Below are 23,111 nucleotides of genomic sequence, written 5' to 3'. Positions count from 1 at the left end.
GAGCAATATCATCGATTACACTCTCAACTTTTGGGTTAAAAGAATCAGGGAGAAAATCAACGGAGTGTTAAAGATATAGCCTTCATAAATTGTACACTAGTGTTCTCATTTAAGCATTTCTTCTTGACAGACACAGATCTAGCTTCAATGGCAGGAGAGATCAATATATCAAAGAAAATACAAAAATGATCAGACAGTGCTACATCCTTAATAACAATTGATGAAATGTTTAGACCCTTACTGATAAGTAAATCTAGAGTGTGTCCTGGATTATGTGTGGGTCCATGTACATGCTGAGTCAGATCAAAAGTTTTTAAAACAGTTTTGATTTCTTTTGCCATATTGGTTTCAGCATTATCTATGTGAATGTTAAAATCTCCAGCAATGGCAGAGCAGTCAAACTCTGAGGAAATTGTTGATAACAGTTCTGTTAAGTTCTCAGCAAAAGCTGGAGAGTATTTTGGAGGCCTGTAAACAATGATAAGTAAAATGCGTGGAGCACCTTTTAACACAATACCCAGATATTCGAAAGACGGGTAATTCCCAAATGATATTTGCTTACATTGATAGACATCTTTATAATGAGCAGCTAAACCTCCGCCTCTTCTGACAGCTCAGTAAACACTCATAAAAGTAAAGTAATTTAGGAGGGGCTGTTTCATTGAGGACTGTTGCACTGCAGCTGTCTTCTAGCCAAGTTTCATTTAGCAACATAAAATCCAGGTTGTATGTGGTTATTAAGTCGTTGACTAGAAGTGATTTATTTTTAAGTGAGCGGATGTTTAAAAGTGCTAACTTAACAGTCTTACTTTTTGTCCCCACAGCAATCTTAGTATGTCGTGTAATAGGCACCAGATTAGATGGGTTTGCTGTACGGCTTTTGAAGGCCTTAGACTTTCAATCATGTAATCGAACAGCAATAGAAAAAGATACAGGCACACTGGGTTCCCGCTTGTTCTGTAAACATTTGAGAAAGTTATTGTTATCATAGCGGGGACCCGACACATATCACTGAGAGCTGGTATCAGTTGTTTTTGGTTCACCTCGAGCCGCTGGAGGAGGGTGTGGGCCCTGGCGCTGTGGCAGAGGCCGAAGAGCTCTCACAGGGGGAGGGAGAGGGCGAGCTGGGCCCGCAGGCTTTGGTGGTTGTGGGGCCTGGCGTTTTTTGGTTGGTATCTGGGGGCTCGCAGCAAACGAGTGTGATAGTCTAGTTCCAGCATGTACCAGTTGTTCCATTTTCTCTGAGAGAAACAGAAGTGGAAATGCTGGAGAGAGGGATAACGTTTCCGGTGAGAGGGGTTGTTCCTATGGTGTTATTGGAGGCTGTAATATGCTGTCCTGGTTTCCCTGGCTGTTTTCCAGAAAGTCGTCCTTGGGTGCTGAATCTTGGAGCAGTGCTAGTATGTCAAAGTCTGTCTGTGGTGAGCTCTGTGGGCAGGGCTCAACTGAGATTGTGTCCGTGAGCACAGGTTGTTGTGGCTGAGTGGTGTTATCACTGTCCTTGTGTGATGTGTCAACCGCATGTCCATTCAGGTGCTGAAGTGAAATCCTGTGGTCATTCATACTGTATCCGGGTGTGTGTGTGCCATTCCGACTGCTGCGCTCTGAGCTGAGTGCCGCTGTCTGCTCGACCTTCAGCCCCAGTTAGCATCAGTGTTAGCTACTGGCTGATTCAGTCTGTGTTCGATCACATTCATCAAATTTGGGGATTCCTAATTCATTAATACTTCAAATCTGTTCTCAAGATGTATAGGCGGTGGTAGGAGACCAGTGTTTGCAGTCCTTGTCAGAGCCGTATCTGGGGTAGAGGATGCTACTGCAGTAATATGTGATGCTCGTGACAATCTGATGTCTCGAGTGCCTTTGGGTCTCGCCCCCTGTTTGTGCCATCGATTAGTAAGTCGATCGGCTTGTTTCTCTACACTCAGTATGGCCTGTCGAGAAGCACTAGATTAATGGGACTCACCGGCTGTATGCTGAGGGCGTCCATGACGAAGCTCTGTTGTGTGTTCCGTCTGGTTTGGTGGTCCCGCAATTAACTTTGTTTCAAGAATTGCAATCCTTTGAAAAAGTCTGTGGCAGTTGGAGCAGCAAGTAGATTCCAGAGGAGGCATTTTCTTATCCTTATGAATGTAGGCAGTTGTGTTTTCTCTTCCCCGGAATGTAAGCTTTCAGTGGGAGGCTGGTCGAATAAAATAATTCTGCTTTTTTTGTAGTAATCCAAGCGTTTGAGCACTGTGCTGATTTGCTGAAGTTAAAATTAGGTGATAAAAGAAGATAAAATATAGAAATGTAAAAGCGATAGAGCAAAGCGTGGAGCAGTAAGCGAGAGCGTCCGAACAGTAGCTGGCTTAATAGACAGGAGAACACATGGTACATAGAAACAAACACAAAAGCATTGCAATCCCACAAAATGAGAGCTCCCACAGACCGAGCGCCCACACAAAGCACAACAACATAATAACACTCGGAAGATGAAAAACACAAACCAAGACAAAGCATGCTAGACGAAGTACACGAGACACGTGCGCAGAGTGAGAACTCACAATTAAAGACAAAACCTAGAGCATGAATGAATGAACCCTGTCAATGACTTTAAAAGTAATGCTGGGGCCACACCAAAAGATATTTAAAATCTTATAAGATTTTCAAAATATGAGAGACCACAAACATGAGGACATAATCTATGAAGACAACACAACACACAAACAGATTTTCAACCACAGTCCCGACTGTGAGCGCGGGAAATCTCGCAAAATCTCTCAAGACTTCAGAATAAACATGGTGGATGATAGGCAAAAAGAAATTGCTAAGAAATATTGCTATTGTGGTATGTTTTAGAGGACACGTTGTTCAGGACACACTTGTGTTGTTGCCACTAATTGACAAGCTGATCCTCCATATCTGATGTCAAGTCAAGTCACCTTTATTTATATAGTGCTTTTTACAATACAGATTGTTTCAAAGCAGCTTTACAGAGATAACAGGAAACTAATGTTGTAATAGTAATGTTAAATATAAAATTAAATGTCCTCAACTAAGCAAGCCAAAAGCCAATGGCGACAAAGGCGAAGAAAGGCAAAAAAGGCGACAGTGGCAAGGAACCAAAACTCCATCAGTGACAGAATGGAGAAAAAACCTTGGGAGAACCCAGGCTGAGTCGGGGGGCCAGTCGTCCTTTGACCAACGAACAAACAGTGCATGATTATGATTTAGGCAGCATTATAGGTCAGAAGTCAGATGGGATCAGAACTTTCACAATATTTATCCAGTTCCATCTGGTTTGGGGTCGAAATCATCACGCCGGTATGGAGAAGAGTTTGTTGAGGTGTCCATGAGGCCCTCTGCGAGTGTACCCAGCACTCATGAATGCAGAGTGTCCCGCTCATTTAAGGTCCATGAACGGCCACACCTGAAGGTTCCAAAGCTCGGAGCTGGGGAGCCATATTGTGCCGTTCGTGTGAGACAGCAGGTCCTTCTGAGGGGGATTTGCCATGGGGAGAGCCACCATTATCTCTCTCAGGTCTGCAAACCAGGGCTGGTTCGGCCAGTTCGGCGCCACGAGGATCACTGACGCTCTCTCCTCCCTGATTTTGCATAACACCATAGCCCAGAGGTCTTCAATCCTGCTCCTGGAGGGCCACTGTCCTGCAGAGTTTAGTTCCAACCTGCTTTAGCACATCTGCCTTTGTATATTCAAGCGATCCTGAAGAGCTTGATGGGCTGATTCAGGTGTGTTTGATTAGGGTTGGAACTTTACTCTGCAGAACAGTGGCCCTCCAGGAGCAGGATTGAAAACCTCTGCCATAGGCAGAATCTTCACCGGAGGGAACGCATAAAGCCTGGCTTTCGGCCAACGCGATGTCAGAGCATCTCCTGTCAGCAGGGAATGAGATAGTGAGAAGAGCGTCGAACAGTGCGTGTTCTTGCTCGTGGCAAACAGATCCACGTCCACTCTCCTGAATTGATCCCAAATCATTCGCACCGTTCCGGGGTAAAGCCTCCACTGTCCTTGAGGAATCCCATTCCTCAAAAGCATGTCGGCTCCGCGGTTTAGGAGACCGGGGATATGCGCCGCTCTGATGGAGAGAAAGTGACCCGCCCACAACAGGACACTTTTTGCGCCACGATGGGTTGCGCCACGGTCTCAGAGTGCTGACGCAACTGTGAGTTACCGGAATGCGCGTGTGACCGGAAGACCATGTCCTCGGCGGGACCAAAACTGCAACGGCCGCAAGTGTGAGGGGATAGGGCCAGCCCGAACGGAAGCACTGAATCCTGGTATGCCGTGCCTTCGAAAGCAAATCTCAGGAAGCAATTATGGCGCGTCGCTATTTGAATATGGAAGTACACGTCCTTCACTGAAGCGAAACAGTCTTCAGTGTTGTCATCCTGAACGTGCGCTTGTGAAGTGCTTGGTTGATGGGACTCAGGTCCAGAATCAGACGGAGTCCTCCATCCTTCTTTGGCACCACGAAATAGCGGCTGTAAAAAACTCTCCTGCTTGCTCAGAGGGACAGGCTCTATTGCTCCTTTTTCGAAACTTCCTGTTTCAGAACAGGGACATTTTGGGGCAATGTCAGTTACGGGACAGCGCCATTGAAGCGGGTGGTCTGCTTCTGAACTGAAGAGAATATCCGTGTTGAATTATTCCCAGTAGCCACGGTGAAACGCTCAGAATAGCCCTCCACGTGTCTAGGAAATGATACAGCAGTCGCGTTAGTTCTACGGCCACTGTTGCCATTGGTGACGTGTTTTGATTAGAGCCCCGCCCATGCGAGGCTAGAAGCACTGGCGGGGGAACGGCTCGTGGAGAATACGCGGGCAGCCGAACGGGATCGTGCACGACGGGGAATATTGGCACTCGCTCGCCCTCAAGAGGCCATTATATTGATGGGCTGCGACTCCACGCTGCTCTGGGGCAGGGCGAGTGACACAGTGCTGGGTGTAAGAGGAGGAAAAAGCTCTTTTTGTGAAGGGATATGTGTTTTTATTGTGGAACTCACACAAACAGACACAGCATTTACACAAACATTGCATTTGTTGCCTGCAGGAACATAGGGGACACGATGCAGAACAAGATGCGGGGCCGCCAGCAAACTCTCTCCTCCTCTCGACCGATCCGTCAGGATGACCCTGAGGCTTCCTCCCAGGCCCTGTCCACTGCTTGTGGCAAACATCCGGTTTGGGGCGGGGCGCCACAGCGGGCTGTCTAGCCGGTCCCTGAGCGGGGCGAGGTGCCGAGGAAGAGCGAGATATCGACCAGGGCTGGAGCGAGCGACGGGGCATCATGTGGCTCATCGCTTTAGTGCGTCTCGGAGAAGAGGCCAGAGGGAGTGATGGAGCATTAAGGACCGTCTTGCGGTCCGCATCCTTCAGATCAGCTAGGGTAAACATAGCTGCGTGGCAGAGTGGGTGACTGTACCATAAGCTCGTGGACGTCTGGAAAGAATCGCTCGCGTCCACAAATTGTGACGCAATTGTCGCGCCCATGCATTTTATATTTCACGACAATTGGCCAGCTGTTCCAAGCTGCCATTAGCCCATAAGATTTCAACAAAAGTGGAGAAGGGAGGAGTTCCCGCAGCATTGCTACGCAATGTAGAGTTACTGCTCTCGAAAGGGAACCATGACTCAAAACAACCTAATTTCACTGTAGCAGAAACTCATACACTGCTGGTGAGTGTAAGATGCCATTATGCTTTAATAGTTACACTAAGGTTGGTGAAATGACAAACAAAATAAAATTTGAAATCACCCAAAATGTGAATGCAATGGAGTCTGGACAGGAGAGGACAGTGGAGCAAGTGAAATTAACCAAAAAACACCCACAACAAGCCCTTTAGAGAGGTTGTAGAACTTTCCATCGGGTATAGCTAGTGTTTACATATATAATATATGTTAGTGATGGATGTTATTATTATGTTCTGGGGTATTTGTGAAAATTATTATTATTATTCCAAATGAAGGCATATTTATATTATATGTTATATTCTTACTAGGTTATAGGTTTGTTTATTATTATTCCTGGTCTCCAGACTATTTGTCTGTGTATGCTTAATTAGTTACAGTGCGCAGGCGTCTTTGCCTTTAGGTTTCATTTTCATTTAGTTGATGTTCAGGATTGGTACGCCTTGCCGGTGAGTGACTATGAACTAGCATTGCTAGTAATTCAGATAAAGAATTAATATCACATGATTGTGTAAATTTATTAGTTAATTCTGGTATTTGTATGTTCATTGCAGGTTTACAACCTAACCAACGCAAACTGTCACTAATATACAGCTGACAGACTAGCGTATAGCATTCAGGCTACCTTTGTGGATGAGGATTGTGTAACTTATGTGTTCGCAATAAAAGCTCATAAAGTGACTCGAGTTGTATCCGCTGTACTTTTCCTGAAACCCTTCCAGTGGGGAGTTTATTGAGCTATAGCAGGTAGCTTAATAGAGGACTGGACAGAGGTGATTACAAGGATATGGTTCTTGACATTATTGGAGGTGAAAACTCACAATCTCTGCATGGGATTCAAGGTGTTGTTAGGGTCGGCGAGCCCAAGACTGTGGAAAAGTGAGTCAGTTCCTCCTGATGCAGAGGAAACATTTATTCTGGATCTAAGCCATGTTTTTGAGCAAGAAGGTGGATTCTTAATGGTATCAATAGTTTTTGCAACAGGAGCTCAGGAAATAGGCTTGAAGCGTTAGTTGCAAAACAAGGATTTATGATGCCTATAAGCCACTTCTTAAACGAGAAACTGAAAGAGTGGAAGTACAGATTTGTCAGGCAGAGGGACAAAAAACTCATACCAAACTACTGCAAACCAAAGCTACACTTTGATTTTAGCTGGTCTCTCCACAAATGAAGAACTCTGAATATTCTTTATTTTGTTAACAATTGGACATTATATTTTTATGATATATTTGTAAGCACAATGTACTTGTGAATAATATACTTTTGTTTGTATTATGTATTTGTTGAGGGTCTGACTGTTTTAAAAAAAATAAGAAAAAAAATGGGATATTTGTATTATTTTGTCGTGCTGTTTTGTGCCTATTCAAATAATAATAATAAAAAAACACTTAAATTGATCCCCTTTGAATGTTATACTTCTTGTTCTATATCTAGTAGTCTAAATTGTGACATTTAGTCCCGAGCACTGATAATACAGATTTGGTCATGGTCTGTATCTGTATCAGGGTGATACAATCCAATGGTGATTTGAAAAACTGACACAAAAGTAAGATGGATTACCTGATCCTGGATAGCAAAACATGGGATTTCCAAATCCAGATCATTCTAATCCAGATTAACCGTTTTGGAAGTTCTTTTACTTGACAATATTATTCCAGCTATCAGTAGAGTTACATGAAATCACAGTTATTTGTGCTTTCAAAGGAAGAGAAGTATACAGTAAATGGGCTGCTTTTTTATAAGTGACTTAAGTTCATAAGTTAAATTGATCATTATCTAATCCACATTTTATGTGTCTATGTAAAGTCATGAAATATTAAATTTGTACTACTAACACCTGTATCACTAACATCATACCACTGTAAAACATCAAATTATTAAAGGGGTTATTATTAACAACTTATTAATCTAGTAGTGACAATATTTTACAAGTGACCTCAATCGTGTCACACACAGACATCAACATTCAGGATGCAAATACAACACCATTTAACAATCAAATTAATTTCAATTAGATGTGGAACATTAAAAATGTCATTCTGTTGTGCTAATACTGACAACAAAGCAAGCAAAGACTTGTTAGTTTTAAGTAGTTATTAATACCGACTTTGGGGTTTACAGTGAACAATAACCTTTAGGGGTGTAACGATACCCTCATGTAATGATTCGATAAATACCACAATACTGAACTCACGATATGATATTATTGCGATACTCCAAGACATATGGTAAAAGGTAAAAAAAAAAAACTGTTGATTAAAATGCAAAACTTGGTATTAAATTGGGGGTTGAAATGAATAGGCTTGGACTTGGTGCTGGAAACCCAATAAACAAGACAATAGAGACACCAGAATAACAATATTCATGATTCTGAAGCTGCATTATTTTAGACGAATATACTTGCACTGACTAGATATAATTAAAATAATGTAGGCCACTTTTTACTGGTAACATAAGACATTTGGCATTATCAAGACCCACAAATATTCCCTCATTGCATTATTATACATTATATTCCACAGGCTATTTATAGTAGTTTAATGTAGTACTGACACTAAAACTCTGTAAACTTGAATTTTTTCACACACAGTAATTTTCATTTTGGGTGAACTATCCACAATACATATTGTCACTATCCACGATACATATCGTTACATATCGTCGATATATTGTGACACCCCTAATAACCTTATTATATTATAATAAATAAAAATAAGATTAGGTCAACAAACTTTTTTTTTTTTTTACAGTTTTAATATTGTAAACAATATAGTTAGGTTTTATATTGTAAACAGTTTTAAACTCTGTGAAAAAAACTTTGTAGCTACTGAGATGAAGATTTTGCAACAAATTGTTCCCGAATGTATTAATCTAAGCTATTTAAAAAAATAAAATAGTTTATTATGCATTACTGCCATCAAACTTAATCTACTTTTTAAACAAAGGCTGATTATAGCCTATTAAGTGCGACAACATCGTAATTATAATGATTTTTATTATTATGATTACTATCATTTGAAAAACTGTCGATAGAATGCTTTCATTGGTAGCCTAATGTGTCGGGTCCTCTTGAGGGTTTATTTTGGGCGGTCTCTCGGCGCTGACTTATCTCACCAACAGGGGCTTCTGTGTTAACTGAGGCTGAATAAACACAGATGAACTGTCGAGCACATTCAAAAAAATGTCCTGGCAATGTCTGCCTGACTTCACGGGACTCTTGGACACCACAGGAGAAGCACGCCACCTCAAAAATACACTGACATGGAGTTTTAAACAAGCGAAGCAGACATGCTCGTCCTAGAAGACTTGACTGCAGCTGACAGAGCGCTGGTTTGACACTTACAGCCTGCTTTGTGTATCACCTCTCAACAACATTTATCTTCCTTTCATTATTATTTTTTTTTTTGATTGGACTTTTAGTCAAGGTGGACATCCGAAATGAAGAACCCACATCTAAACGGTCATTGCAAGATCCTAAACACGGTATCAAAAGACAAGAAATTTAAACGGAAATCACGAGATCCAATTAAGCGTGTCAGTGAAGATCATTTGCCTTACTTTAAACTGTATAAGAACTCGCATCTAATGCCAGAGACACTGGGAGACGCTTGTCCAAAAGAGACGCACGCTTCGGAAATCGACGCGGCGAGTGTCGGAAACGAAATTTTAAATACTGCCATAGATATGAGGATTAACACCGTGATTTCTGGAGAGATATCTGACTCGAAGCTAAGATCCATCTCTGAGAAGACTGTCAATAGCAAAATTGCTCAAACAAACTCGCATGTTTCGGCTTTGAGCGGTTCACAGGTTTTTCCTTTGGAGCATGTATTTTCTCCGCGCGCAGCCTCGCAGGCGCCTGACGCCAGCGGCAGAAGCGAGCGCGCGGAGTCTCCAAGGAGACGCGCTGGAGAGCCGTCGGGCGTCGTCACGGAGATCAAAGCCATTCAGCAGACTCGAAGACTACTGGCGAACGCGCGCGAGAGGACGCGCGTGCACACCATCAGTGCAGCCTTTGAGGCGCTCAGAAAGCAGGTAAAATCCAACAGGCGGCATTACTTCAGTGGTGGACGAACTGCCACAGAATACACAAGGCTCTGCTTTTACGGAGACTGCTGTAGCTAGAAATGTCAAGGAAGCGAAGAGGTCAATAATAGGCTATCCCAAGTTTGCGAATAAAAAGGATTGCAAATATGTTTTAGCTTTAAAGAAACTTTATTTCAACAAAAGAAAGAAATTGTCCTATTGCCACTAGTAAACAGTAATTTTCATTTTTCCAATTTTGATGGAGATGTTACATAATTGTGAATTATCCTATCAGCACAAACCAAAGTCTAGACTAAGAAAAAAGATAACCAGATCATCAATGAATATACTGTTTTTTCAAGTTTAAGTAGCCTACTTGAGAAGATAGCCATGATCAAACAAATAACGGTTTAAACATTTAAAGTGGTGAAATATTGCAGCAAATATCTAATTTGTTTGTGCCCTTGTTTCGAAGAAGACTTTGGATTAAGTCGACTTTTTAGGCATCGTGTCCTCATAACTATTGATTTCTATATATTCACGGCCTGCTTTTTCTCACTTTACGACACTTTAATCTACTCTACAGGTACCCTGCTACTCTTATGGGCAGAAGCTCTCCAAGCTGGCTATATTAAGAATAGCTTGCAACTACATACTGTCCCTTGCTCAGCTTGCCGACCTGGACTATTCGCCAGACCACCGCAACTTGAGCTTCAGAGAGTGTGTGGAGCAGTGCACTAGAACTCTGCAGGCCGAGGGTCGCTCCAAGAAAAGGAAGGTAAATAGCCAGTAGGGAAGAAGTTTTCCAGTGTCTCATGAAGGGCTGCTCTGTAGGGCTCTTACATGATAAAACCAGGTGACAAACCTCATTTCTTTGATTTGCTCTTTAACATTTAACGGTCATGTAGCGCAAGCATTTGCTAGTGGTTAATCTGTATGATATTATTATGGAAAAGAAATAAAACCCATGCTTTAAGAAAGGCATGCAGCTCTCATGTGAACCATGACATTTGCCCAGCAAACTGTGAATAATTATAGACTGCTTAACAGAAGGATTCAAAATGTATTCTGTATTCTTAGACATAATATTATCAGAATAAAGATAACAGCAAACCAGGGATAACATGTGTACGTGTGTTAATTAGAGAGAATTTCCCTATTGCTTAATAATGATCCCATTAAATTAAATTATCATCAACTTTTGTCAGAGGCAGGACTGGGTGTTCCGCCAGCTTTTTCCTCCACTACGCTGAGAAAGCATCCCGGGCGAATAAATGGAGTGATTGATGTGTTTTTGCGGGGAGTTTTATGACACAGTCATCCATGTAGTCCCGATTTCCTGCAGTGTTATCCTATATCGACATGTGGGTTCCCTCTGTAATGATGGACGTGGTTGGTGTACAGTCAACCATATATCATTTCCGTGATCCTCTTGTTGGGAAGAATGGCACTTTTGTATGACATTTATAATTAACAAATGAGCAGCTGTGAGAAATCGAATCAGTGGTGAGGCGAATCGTTATAGGTTGCGCTTAATTTAGGCATGAAAGGTCTTCTGAAGCCCAACAGATTATGTGTGAAGGAAAGCAACCCTCCATCCCTATGTGAGCTAATACGTTCCTTCAGCAAAGCACACTGAAAAGGAAGCTGGTTGAGTGCGCCTCCCCCTCCCCCCATCAGAGCCAGACACCAGATGTTCGCAACACTAGTTGGGAAGTCCTGCTGGCGCCACTCAGGGCAGAGGGCAGAGGGAAGGCACGCGAGCTGGAGCCCAGAGAACTCGCTCACTACAGGAATTGGCACATTCCCCAGCGCGGTCTTGGCTGACTCCCCAGTTCTCCCTTGGCCATCTGTTCCAAAAAAACACTTTGAAATAAAAAAGCACCGATCATCACTCTCTTAGGATACGGCTCCAAAGAGCAGCTGTTACAGAGGCGAGGGGGAAACAGGAGGAGGGTTTGGAGGAGGGGCACCGTCCAAGAAAGAAATCCCTTTGTCAAGTAGAGCCAGTGAGTCTGAGGGGAAAAATGTTTTGGCAAAGCACAGCGATGAAAAGCACTGAGTGAACATGGAAATGTGCATGAGGGTTGCAATTCTGCAACATTTTTCAAAAAGTACTTTGTAAAAACAATTATATCTAGTCAGAATATTGTCCTCTCTTTCTATTTTTGACAACTAACTTGTTTTTTTTTTTCACAGGAATAAAATGAAGAATGTCTTATGTGAATCTGGAGAAAGAAGGAACTCAATCAATTAACATGAAGACACTTTCCCCGTGTGAAAAAACAAACATGTAATGTAATGAAAGTGTAAAATTTTACACTGCACTATTGACTTTATACAGCTAACGGTGTCAAAAACACAATCCCTGTCTGGGTTCTAAATATGCGATTCTATAACTTTTGCACAGCACAAACATTTTTCAAAAAGATGATGTGAAATCAGTTTCATCTTCCATTGTTTGAGCAGTTACATTTATTTTTTGTTAGTTTGTTTTGCAGTGTTCTTATACAGTTGAACAAATACACTTTTTTTTTTTTCGTAGGGGAAAGGTTAAATAATCTAAACAACCCTTTTCCACTATAAAGAACCTTTTGTGGAATGGAAAGGTTCCATGGATGTTACAGGTTCTTCATGGAACCATCAGTGACAATAAAGAACCTTTATTTTTAAGAGCGTATTTACAAGTTCCAGTGCATATTCTATTGAAAATGTCCTGCCATGTGCTATCAAGAAAGCACACATTTTCATTTTCTCTTAATTCCATTTAATTATTTTTCATTTGATCAATTACATTATAAACACTGATATAAATGAAAATGGCACAGAATTATCTGAACACTCATCTCCTGTCCTCCACTTGGTTTGAATTAACATTTACATTCTTGTAAACAGGAGCCTATACTTTATAAAAAGCTGTGGCTTTGTCAGCAAGTTGCTTATGTTAGTCTGTATTTCATAAATTCATTTACTGTTAAAATACTCAACTACGTTATACAAGAATTCATCTTCATTACTGAAGAAGTTCTTCTTTGGAGGCAGCAATAAGCAATTGCTGGTGACCCGCCAAAAAAAATCAAACAAAACATCAAGAGGAATCAGATCTGAACATGGTGACCTGACCTGTGAATTCCTCTATCGGACGGTCACAAACTCTTAACTTCTGCATCATCAAAACTTAATGAATGTTTTAGTTATGCCAAAGTCAGTATTATGTGTTTTAAATATATATATATATATATATATATATATATATATATATATATATATATATATATATATATAACATGCCAGAAACACATTAATCACTGCAATAATGATCCAATCTTAAGTATTTACTTTTACTTATTTAAATTCAGAAGGTTACTTTTGTTGTTGTTGACCAGGCAGTGTATATAATGTATTTAATTTTATGTATTTGCTATGAATTTAAGTTTGACATTTTCTGTTCCACCAATGAGAAAATAAAATAGTATTAAAAAAATTGTTGTTGGTTGATTGTGTTTGATCAATGTGTTTATAACCATTACTTACACTTTGTTAACCAAGCATATTATAATATTGTAGACACCCAAGGTCGTCTTTTTGGACAGGTCACATGATTTCAGTCATTAAACTCTACATGCCACAAGTGTACAGGTCAGCATAGTCTTGCCCGAGTCCTCTCCAGCCCTGCCTGTCTAGATCTGTACAGGGGGAACGTCCGTACGCATGTCTTTTTCATCAGTCACAGCAACATGTATGTGCATATTAGCAGTAGCAAGTCTTATTACTTGCTCTGCAACTGCATAAGCAAATCTAGTCCATCAAGACCAAACCTATAGTCACTTTTATTATAAGTTTCTTGTTTGCTATAAGATTTATTGAATTTTAAATTTATCTTTTAGTGGAAATGAAATATCAGAAATGTCTGTGAAAATGAATAGAAATAACACGAGGAAGCGAGGTCAGAATATTACTGATGTCTCATACAAGGAAAAATGAGAGGTAAAATATAGAGCCACTTTTATTTCAAGGCTATAATCACATCAGCTGAAACTGCGAACGAAGGACACTATTTTAGCAGCAGGTTTAAAACATTTTTTTCATAAGTTTCATAGTTTTTTCATCATTTAAGCAACTTTGTTGTATGCTTTCCCTATCCAGAGTTGACGTAAATAAATGCTTTCTTTCCTCTCTCAATGCATCTGTCCACCATGTCAAAATTTCACATTGTTCGAAAATGTCACTTCTTTCATTTAACTGACATCATAGAGACTGTAGTATAGGTGTTTTTCACTGCATATTCTGCAGCTGAGGTTTCATCTCAGACGAGCATTGATCTTAATACAAATGAAACTCGAAAAATTTGAATATCGTGCAAAAGTTATAATTTTGATGATTATGGCTTACAGCTTATGAAAACCCCAAATTCAAAATCTCAGAAAATTAGAATATTACATGAAATAAATTTAAAAAAGGATTTTATATACCGAAATGTCGGCACTCTGAAAAGTATAATCATGCATATGTATATAGTTATATATACTAAATATATTAGTTTCACCTTTTACTGAAATACATGAACTGTTGCACGATATTCAAATTTTTCGAGTTTCACTTGTATGTTGCTGAAACTGAAAAATTGGCATATTTCAATCAGTGACTTTAAGTAGATTACAGAACAATTTGACAAGATGTCTTTTCCCCCCCTCAAAGTCTCATGCTTTGCAGATTTGCCTCTCTAAACATCCAAGTACAATTATATGATTTATATTGCAACTGAAAGTTTAAAATTTTGTAATCATTTTATTATAAATGCCTTTCATAGAAAGGCCAACACGTTAACACAATCACAGATACTTGTATAACTTCATACTGTTACCACGGACTTTCTAAAAAGCGAGACATTTCCATATCTGTCTCCAGCATTTGGTGTGAGCTGCATCAGGAGACGTCAATCCTGATGCTAAACCTGGGCTCGAGCCCGTCCTAAAGGGTGTGTAACCCGCATCAGCTGCGGTGTGTAACTCGCATCAGCTGGAGTAGCTCAGGGTCAATGCTTGACCCCTCTTTTATCCGCAAGATCACTGAACCCAGTCATGCAAGCACATACAAGTGAGCTTCAGGATTTTCCCCATGCCGGTTAGGGTATGGGCTGGCCATGTTGTTAAAACCAGTTTTCAACAAACAAATGATTTAAATCGAGAAAAATAATATCGCTATTTTCTATGAGAGACCAATTTTCTTTGTGAATGAATGAATAAATAAATACTCTTCCTTAAAATACAGGTTGCGTAAGTCAAGACACTATTTGTTAAATTCCCAGCAGATTTTTTTTTTTAAAGGCCAATTGTTTCATGGATCCAAGACACTATGCATCCTGATAAAGTTCCCTTGGCTATGGAATTAAAATATTCCACATCATCACATTCCCTTCATCATACCTAGAGATTGGCATGGTTTTATTTCAGTTTGGCTAATAGCTAGTATGATTTGCATTGAGAGATGATCTTATGGAAAGTGCCCCATGCCAATCTCTAGGTATGATGAAGGGTGTGTGATGATGTGGGGATATTTTAATTCCAAAGGCCAAGGGAACTTTATCAGGATGCATAATATCCTGGATCCATGAAACAACTGGCTTTTGAAAATAAAAATCTGCGGACTCTATGGGAATTTAACATAGGGGTGTCCTGACTTATGCGACCTGTATTTTAAGGAAGAATATTTATTAACGATACATTATTCATTCACAAAGAAAATTGGTGTCCTTAAAGGTTGGATTTTTCCTAATTTTTTAAGGCATTAAGATCAATTTCCAAAATATGATGTTTTATTACACTTTTTAGTCAACTTTAGCATGAGTGTGTTCACTTATACTATCCACTGTACTTGCAAAAGTTGCTGTCTAGGCAAGGAGATAAACAGATGCATCAAAAAACAGAGACACAAAATGTACAAAATGAAACCTTCTGATGGCATATTGGAAAAATGTGCTTGTGGTGAGCTGTAGTTCTACTGAAACATTTATCCTTATACCCAAATCTCAGTTGTATTTAAAAGCTTGGCTTAAATATGAGCTTTAAATACAATGCTCATAAACTGCTGTTAGGAGAGCATTCTCTCTTAAAACAGACCCAGAAACAGTATTTGATGAGTGGATTATGCCTCAACTATCCAAAATGCACAGTGACAGGCTGGTGACCATCATCATACCCTTTTGTCTTCCCCCACCTGTAGCTACCAACAATAAAAATGAATAAATCAAAATTTTTCTTTATTTTATTTTGTATTTATTACAACAATCAGTGTGTACAGCATGAAGAACTAACAATGTGTCATATCCTAATATGGATTTTGACTTATATATATAGGAGAAATCACTCTATATATACACAGTACTGTGCAGAAGTCTTAGACACATTATTTTCACAAAAAAAAAAAAGTTTTAAGCCAGTTATTTATTTATTTTGCTGTAATGTGTCAGTAGGAAATATCAGTTTCCATTGATATTATATATATATATATATATATAAGTGCCATTAATTGTTATAATTCAGCGAGATTTTTGTATGCAGAATGAGTCTGACAACCGCCGTTATGATCTGATCTCACCATCATCGAGTCTGTCTGGGATGAAGAAACAGTGAAAACTGAGACAGACTAAATCCAGAAGAACTGCGGCAACGTCTCCAAAACACTTGAAGAAACCTTCCTGTTTGTGCATATGAAAATCTCACTGGATTATTACAATTAAAGGCAAAAGGAATGTTTGTAAATGCAGCCTTGAAAGAAAACGCTAACTTTAACCAGCCCAGATGCACAACTAAATAACATGCACATTAGGGTCTCTAGTTTGAGAGAAAGATCCCTCGACTCATTTGTAGCTCATCCAGCACCTTCATGTCAGAGAAAAAGCCACATAAAAATTATTGTCTGTGTGCAATTATTACTATTATTATTATACTACCAATAAAAGACAAATACTTGCCGGAAGACTAAAAACCATGCATGCCAACTAATGCAGTCCTTAGAGCTATTCTTTCAGCTCATTTCAGTTCCTTAAAATAGTGGCAGGAGCCAGAAAAAAACTAAAACTAGTAACTTGTATACAAACGTGTCTCTCCACATAAGGCAAACTAAAACAAGATTTCAGCAATCAAGAAATTTCAGAAATCAATATTTCTCATTTGTCATGTAGTGGGGGGGAGTCTGGGGACCTTGTTGTGACCTTCACATGAAGGATACAGCAAAGATGAATGTTTGAAATGATAAAGTTTCTCTTTACTAGGCTAGACATTTACTAGGCTGTTATGTGTATTTTCTTTACAACTGCTCCATCTGTTGGAAGAGTACAGTTATTGCAGTGACAAATTATTACAAGCATAACAATGTAAACAAATGTAGGCCTATTGTAAATGACAAATTCTAAACATAAGAAAAAAATAAATTATATAATTTAAAGCAGTTTGTTAGTTAACCAAAGTCTGTTTTAAATAACAACAAAATGTTGAAAATCTTTTTTAAAACAAAAGACTAAAAATGGAAATTAAAATTTTGACTTAAAACAGTAGTACTTCATTAGTAGTAAAGTTATTCCCCCACTTGCATGCATTCTTACACACATTGCGCAGCTGTGAAAGCTTGGCCCACAAAGGTGTTTGATGGTAGAGAAGACATTAGCTTGAACAGAAGCTGCAGTGTATCCCACCTGTGAGGTCAGCAATACTGCCTGAAGTTACCAGGCGTTTGAGAAAAACAGTCTCAGTTTGTACATTGTGCATGCCTTCCTTTAACATGGATGTCATTGGTCTGTCATCATAATAATGAAGAGGAGCCTCTTTCTGGCTGAGATTATAGCCAAAGCCTGCTAAACTCACTTCATCACATAAGTACGTTGCCAGGTTGAGAGCAGAGACTCCTATAGTAGGGACATTCTAGAGAGGGAACAAATTTAAAAAATACATTACCAGTCAAAAGTTTTGGATCGGTAAGATTTTTAATGTTTTTAAAAGAAGTCTCTTTTGCTCACAAAGGCTACATTTATTTGATTAAAAAAACAGTGTGTGTTCCTGTGATCAAAGCTGAATTTTCAGCATCATTACTCCAGTCTTCAGTGTCACATGATCCTTCAGAAATCATTCTAATATGATGATTTGATTCTCAAGAAACACTTCTCTTTATTATCAATGTTGAAAACAGTTATTTACATTTTTATTTCAGGATTCTTTGATAAATAGAACGTTCAAAAGCATTTATCTGAAATAGAATCTTTTGAAACATTAAACACTACTGTTCAAAAGTTTGGGGTCAGTAAAATTAGTATTTTATTCTTTGGGGGAAATAAATAAAATAAATCAATAATTTTATTCATCAAGGATGAATTAAATTGATCAAAAGTTACAGTAAATACATTTATAATGTTACAAAAGATTATATTTCAAATAAATGCTGTTCTTTGAAACCTATTTTTTTTTTAAATTTTACAACCATTTTCAACATTGATAATAATCAATAAAAATCAATATCAAAAAAGTTTTTTGAGCATCAAATCTGCATAGTACAATGATTTCTGAAGGATCATGTGACACTGAAGACTGGAGTAATAATACTGAAAATTCAGCTTCGATCACAGAAATAAATTACATTTTAAATTGTCATAATAATTAACAATATTACCGTTCTTGTTGTTGTTGTATTTTTAATCAAATAAATGCAGCCTTGGTGAACAGAAAATACTTTTTTTAAAAGCATTAAAAAATCTTACAGATTCAAAACTTTTGACTGGTAGAGTATGTATGTATATATATATATATATATATATATATATATATATATATATATATATATATAAATAAATATAGAAATAAATAAATATATATATATATATATATATTTTTTTTTTTTTTTTTTTGTCTCCTATAAAACAAATGAAAAGGAACTCACCTGGTCCCAGCCCCAGAGCCGTTCTCTAGCATCGGGATAGTGAAGTAGATCCGAGGACGTCTCCCTAATAATCTCCGGATTCAGGAGACGGAACTGGGAGGCCTTGATTGGAACACTCACTGGCACATTCTGCCAGAAAAACAGCCAGTCCCACAGCGACTGAAAAAATCAAACTTGATGTTCAGACTATATTGAGCAAGACTTTAAAAGGCAATCATCTAAACAAGTACTCACAATGGATGTCTTGGTGATCATCGCACGAAGCCAGTGGAAGTCCACAGACTTATAGATCACAGCCACATATTTGAATCCCATGACTGAATCCATATCTTCCCAAGCCTTAGGGCAGCTTTCAGGGTAACTCATCCTGATGGAGGTGCGGTTCCCAACATCTGCACTGAAATCTTGGACAGGACCACTGTTCAGTCTGCATAGAAACAAAGTTCCAAACATTTGGTTAGTGAGAAACTAAAAAAAAGGGTTAGAACACAGGAATAAAAAATAAAAAAACTATGAGAAATACAAGAAATACAAAACAAATTGCACATGAAGCCGCTTGGAGTGGCTACTAGGAGTGGGAATCACCAGTCACAACGATTCGATATTATCATGATTCTATACAATGCAAACAATAGATTATAACAATATTATAGCGATTTTAATTTTTTTTTCCATATGCTGAATATGGCAATAAAATATATTGTGATTTATTAACTTCTATAACTGGAAATGTCTGCATAAGTTTTTATCTAATAAAATAAAGTTCTCAGACTGTTCATTTCACATCTTCACATTCATCTCTTTAGTCCCTTTTAGTCGTATTTCAGGCATATTTTTTTAAATAATAATTACAGATGTCAAATAAGAATATTTGTTCAGTCAATTCAGTGTATTTGTTTTAACCAGTTTAACAAAGCTCACTATCACCCTACTGAACAAGTTAAAGATCTCACTATACACCTTTTCATTTATGAAATGTAATTGTGTATTTTAAGTTATGTTGTTCAGGAAGATACATACATTTTCCATTAACAAGATACTTAAAAGCGTGCAACTTGAGCGCTAGATGGTGCTATGGGGTTATTTTCGTTATGAAACAGCCCCTACACAATAACACAAGACAGTTTAATTTTAAAGGTGCAACAGGTGATTCTTTGTTACTTGACTCTCAGGTAATGATGATGCAGGCATTTTTAAATACCCTTCTCTATCCTCTCATCATAACAGACACCTTTTTACTGCTCACGCTGTCTTTCTTGTCAAAGAAAGTTTGTTGAAGTTTGTAGTTTCAATTAACTTGAAACTTTGACATTTTGTTCTACAACGTAAACCTCACACACTTGAACTGCCTTACCCATTTACATATTAGAAACATAGGTTTTCAAAAAATATAGAGACCTGCTTCAAAATTCAAGACATTGTAGAACAAAATGTCAAAGTTTTCCTCGGCTGATGACGTTTTATGTCCCCAACAACCTCTATAGTCCCATTTAGCATCTTGCTAGCAACCGCCTTTTGCAAGACAAAAGCTTTATAAAAATGTAAAAATATTAAATAAAATCACAAGAGAGTACTACTGATCTATTTTAAAGGCTATCGTAGAATAAAAAGTGAAAATATCTTGAGTTCCTGTATTCGATTTTTTAATAAATTAAATACACTGAACAAAATTATAAACGCAACACTTTTGTTTTTGACCCCATTTTTCATGAGCTGAACTCAAAGATCTAAGACTTTTTCTATGTACACAAAATGCCTATTTCTCTCAAATATTGTTCACAAATCTGTCTAAATCTGTGTTAGTGAGCACTTCTCCTTTGCCGAGATAAACCATCCACCTCACAGATGTGGCATATCAAGAGGCTGATTAGACAGCATGATTATTGCACAGGTGTGCCTTAGGCTGGCGACAATAAAATGCCACTCTAAAATTTGCAGGGTTATTGTATTGGGGGGGTCGGGGGGTGGTCAACAATGTTGACATCAGCAAACCGCTCACCCACACGACGCCATACACGATGTCTGCCATCTGCCCTCTACAGTGAAAACGGGGATTTATCCGTGAAGAGAACACCTCTCCAAAGTGCCAGACGCCATCGAATGTGATCATTTGCCCACTCAAGTTGGTTACGATGTCTCGACCTGACTGCAGTTCGTCATCGTAACCAACTTGAGAGGGCAAATGCAGATGAGCTTCCCTGAGACGGTTTCTGACAGTTTGTGCAGAAATTCTTTGGTTACGCAAACTGATTGTTGAAGCAGCTGTCCGGGTGACTGGTCTCAGATGATCTTGGAGGTGAAGATGCTGGATGTGGAGGTCCTGGGCTGGTGTGGTTACACGTTGTCTGCGGTTGTGAGGCTGGTTGGATGTACTGCCAAATTCTCTGTAAAGCCTTTGGAGACGGCTTATGGTAGAGATATAAACATTCAATTCACAGGCAACAGCTCTGGTGGACATTCCTGCAGTCAGCATTCCAATTGCACGCTCCCTCAAAACTTGCGAAATCCAGTGTTGGGAAAGTTCACTTTCTACATGAACTAGCTCAAAGTTCAGTTCACCAATTTTAAAATGAATTAGTTCAGTTCATAGTTCATATTTTAAAAATTTGAACTAGTTCATAGTTCTTATTTTCCATATGTTGCTGCGAGCTATTATTTTTCAAAAAATATTGCCACAGCCCATATAGAACCACAGACAGCAATTATTTTATCGGCGGGCAAAGGTTGCACAGAAATGTAAGATTTTTCCCCATCCTCACCGACCTTGTCATAAAACTCATTTAAATGATCATACAACGCCTCCTGGCTGCTTTTTGTTTTGATTACGCATGCGGCGTTGCGACACTGGTGGCTGGTGTTGCCAGATTGGGTGTTTTTTCCGCTACATATAAAGGCCTGTGTTTACGGTGTGTTTTAGCCGGGTTTTCGCCTGTGTAGCAAATTAGCTCTATGAAATATTAATAACCAATCATAACTTGTTATAATTGATTATGAATATTTGGGTCAGTTAATCGGATTAACTTGATGTAGCTACATTCACATTACAACCAATTTCTCAGTTCATCCTGTGAACCCTCAATATTGGTTATTAATTAATTAATAGAGATGTACATTTCTGGGGCATAGGAAATGTCTTTCTTACTTTACAGTACTACTTAGAGCAAGTAGTCAAGATCTATATGATTAGTGACTCCAGATATGAGATTGAGACACGGACAACTTTACGTGTGACATGAACAAGACTTTATTAACTAGACTAATTATTTAAATTTTTAGAACATAATTCTTTAAGGTAAATGAAAATTAGCACTTTGCTTCAATAGTCTGCAGTAATTTACAGAATTACAGTAATGAGAAAAAAAAGGTAGAAACTAAAAGTACATACTGTAATTCGAACAAATAATTAAGGGGCTAATCCTTTTAGCAGTGTGGGAAGGTGCCAAGTCCTGCTGGAAAATGAAGCCAGCATCTCCATAAAGCTAGTCTGCTAAAGGAAGCATAAAGTGCTGTAAAATGTCCTGGTAGACGGCTGCGCTGACTCTGGACTTAATAAAGCACAGTGGACCAACACCAGCAGATGACATGGCTCCCCAAACCAGAACAGACTGTGGAAACTTCACAGTGGACTTCAAGCATATTGGATTGTGTGCCTCTCCATTCTTCCTCCAGACTCTGGGACGTTGGTTTCCAAATGAGATGCAAAATTTGCTCTCACCAGAAATGAGGACTTTGGACCACTGAGAAACAGACCAGTTATTTTTTTCTTTAGCCCAGGTAAGACACTTCTGATGTTGTTTGTTGTTCTGGAGCGGCTTGTCCAGGATCCGTCTGTGTGTGGTGGCTCTTGATGCAGTAACTCCAGCCTCAGTCCACTCCTTGTGCAGCTCCCCCACACATTTGAATGGCCTTTTCCTGACAATCCTCTCCAGGCTGCGGTCATCCCTGCTGCTTGTGCACCTTTTTATTCCACACTTTCCCCTTCCACTTAACTTTCTATTAATGTGCCTTGATACAGCACTTGAGAACTTCCAACTTCTTTTACAATTACCTTTTGAGCCTTTCCCTCCTTGTGGAGGGTGTCAATGATGGTTTTCTGCACAGCTGTCAGGTCAGCAGTCTTCCCCATGATTGTGAATTCCACTGAACCATACTGAGAGACCAACTGACCCTTCGCTAAGCCACGCCCGAAAACCGCCACTGGCCAATCGTGTCTTAGCAACCGTAACTAGGCGCGGGAGGTCTGGCAAGCTTTGGAGCGAGGGAAACATGCCGAAGCGTTGTGCGTATGGAATGTGCAGATCTATTACCCGGTATCCTAAAAGTTTGGACGGGGAGTGTAATTTTTTTTCTTCCCGAAAATCTAAAAGCCAAGGTGAGAAAGGATGTGCGTGGATCAAGCAGGTGGGAGATCCCATTCACAACTAAGTGTCGACAGGATTAACAAAAACACATATTGCTTGGAAGTT

The 23,111-nt window shown here is 39.1% G+C and overlaps 2 protein-coding genes across 7 annotated transcripts in view; one reads left to right on the top strand and one right to left on the bottom strand.

Annotated features, from left to right (window-relative positions):
• Positions 1 to 8,817: 8,817 nt before the first annotated feature.
• Positions 8,818 to 12,007, top strand: atoh8 (atonal bHLH transcription factor 8). The gene is made up of 3 exons (XM_077235711.1): positions 8,818 to 9,726; positions 10,304 to 10,495; positions 11,917 to 12,007. The coding sequence occupies exons 1-3, from the start codon at positions 9,130 to 9,132 to the stop codon at positions 11,920 to 11,922; spliced, it is 795 nt and encodes a 264-aa protein (XP_077091826.1). The 5' UTR covers positions 8,818 to 9,129; the 3' UTR covers positions 11,923 to 12,007.
• A 4,229-nt stretch (positions 12,008 to 16,236) lies between these two features.
• Positions 16,237 to 23,111, bottom strand: part of st3gal5 (ST3 beta-galactoside alpha-2,3-sialyltransferase 5) — a 62,507-nt gene continuing 55,632 nt past the window's right edge. For all 6 annotated transcript variants that reach the window (XM_077235726.1, XM_077235725.1, XM_077235729.1 and 3 more), the window contains exons 5-7: positions 18,880 to 19,072; positions 18,646 to 18,804; positions 16,237 to 17,636 (exon numbers count right to left, since the gene is read on the bottom strand). In XM_077235726.1, the coding sequence (XP_077091841.1) occupies positions 17,379 to 17,636; positions 18,646 to 18,804; positions 18,880 to 19,072 (610 nt within the window). In that variant the 3' untranslated portion in view covers positions 16,237 to 17,378. The remainder of the gene's footprint in view (positions 17,637 to 18,645; positions 18,805 to 18,879; positions 19,073 to 23,111) is intronic.

This window comes from Siphateles boraxobius, unplaced genomic scaffold (genome assembly GCF_051911475.1).
Source record: "Siphateles boraxobius isolate OS27281-9 unplaced genomic scaffold, OSU_SipBor_1 2, whole genome shotgun sequence".
In the NCBI taxonomy this organism is placed as follows: Eukaryota; Metazoa; Chordata; class Actinopteri; order Cypriniformes; family Leuciscidae; genus Siphateles; species Siphateles boraxobius.
Note: the sequence above shows the minus strand (reverse complement) of the source record. Positions and strands in the feature narration are given on the sequence as shown.

Coding starts and splice junctions, on each gene's coding strand:
- atoh8 (XM_077235711.1), top strand. CDS start 9,130: ATGAAGAACCCACATCTAAACGGTCATTGCAAGATCCTAAACACGGTA. Junction 9,727..10,303: donor TTGAGGCGCTCAGAAAGCAG/GTAAAATCCAAC, acceptor TCTACTCTACAG/GTACCCTGCTACTCTTATGG.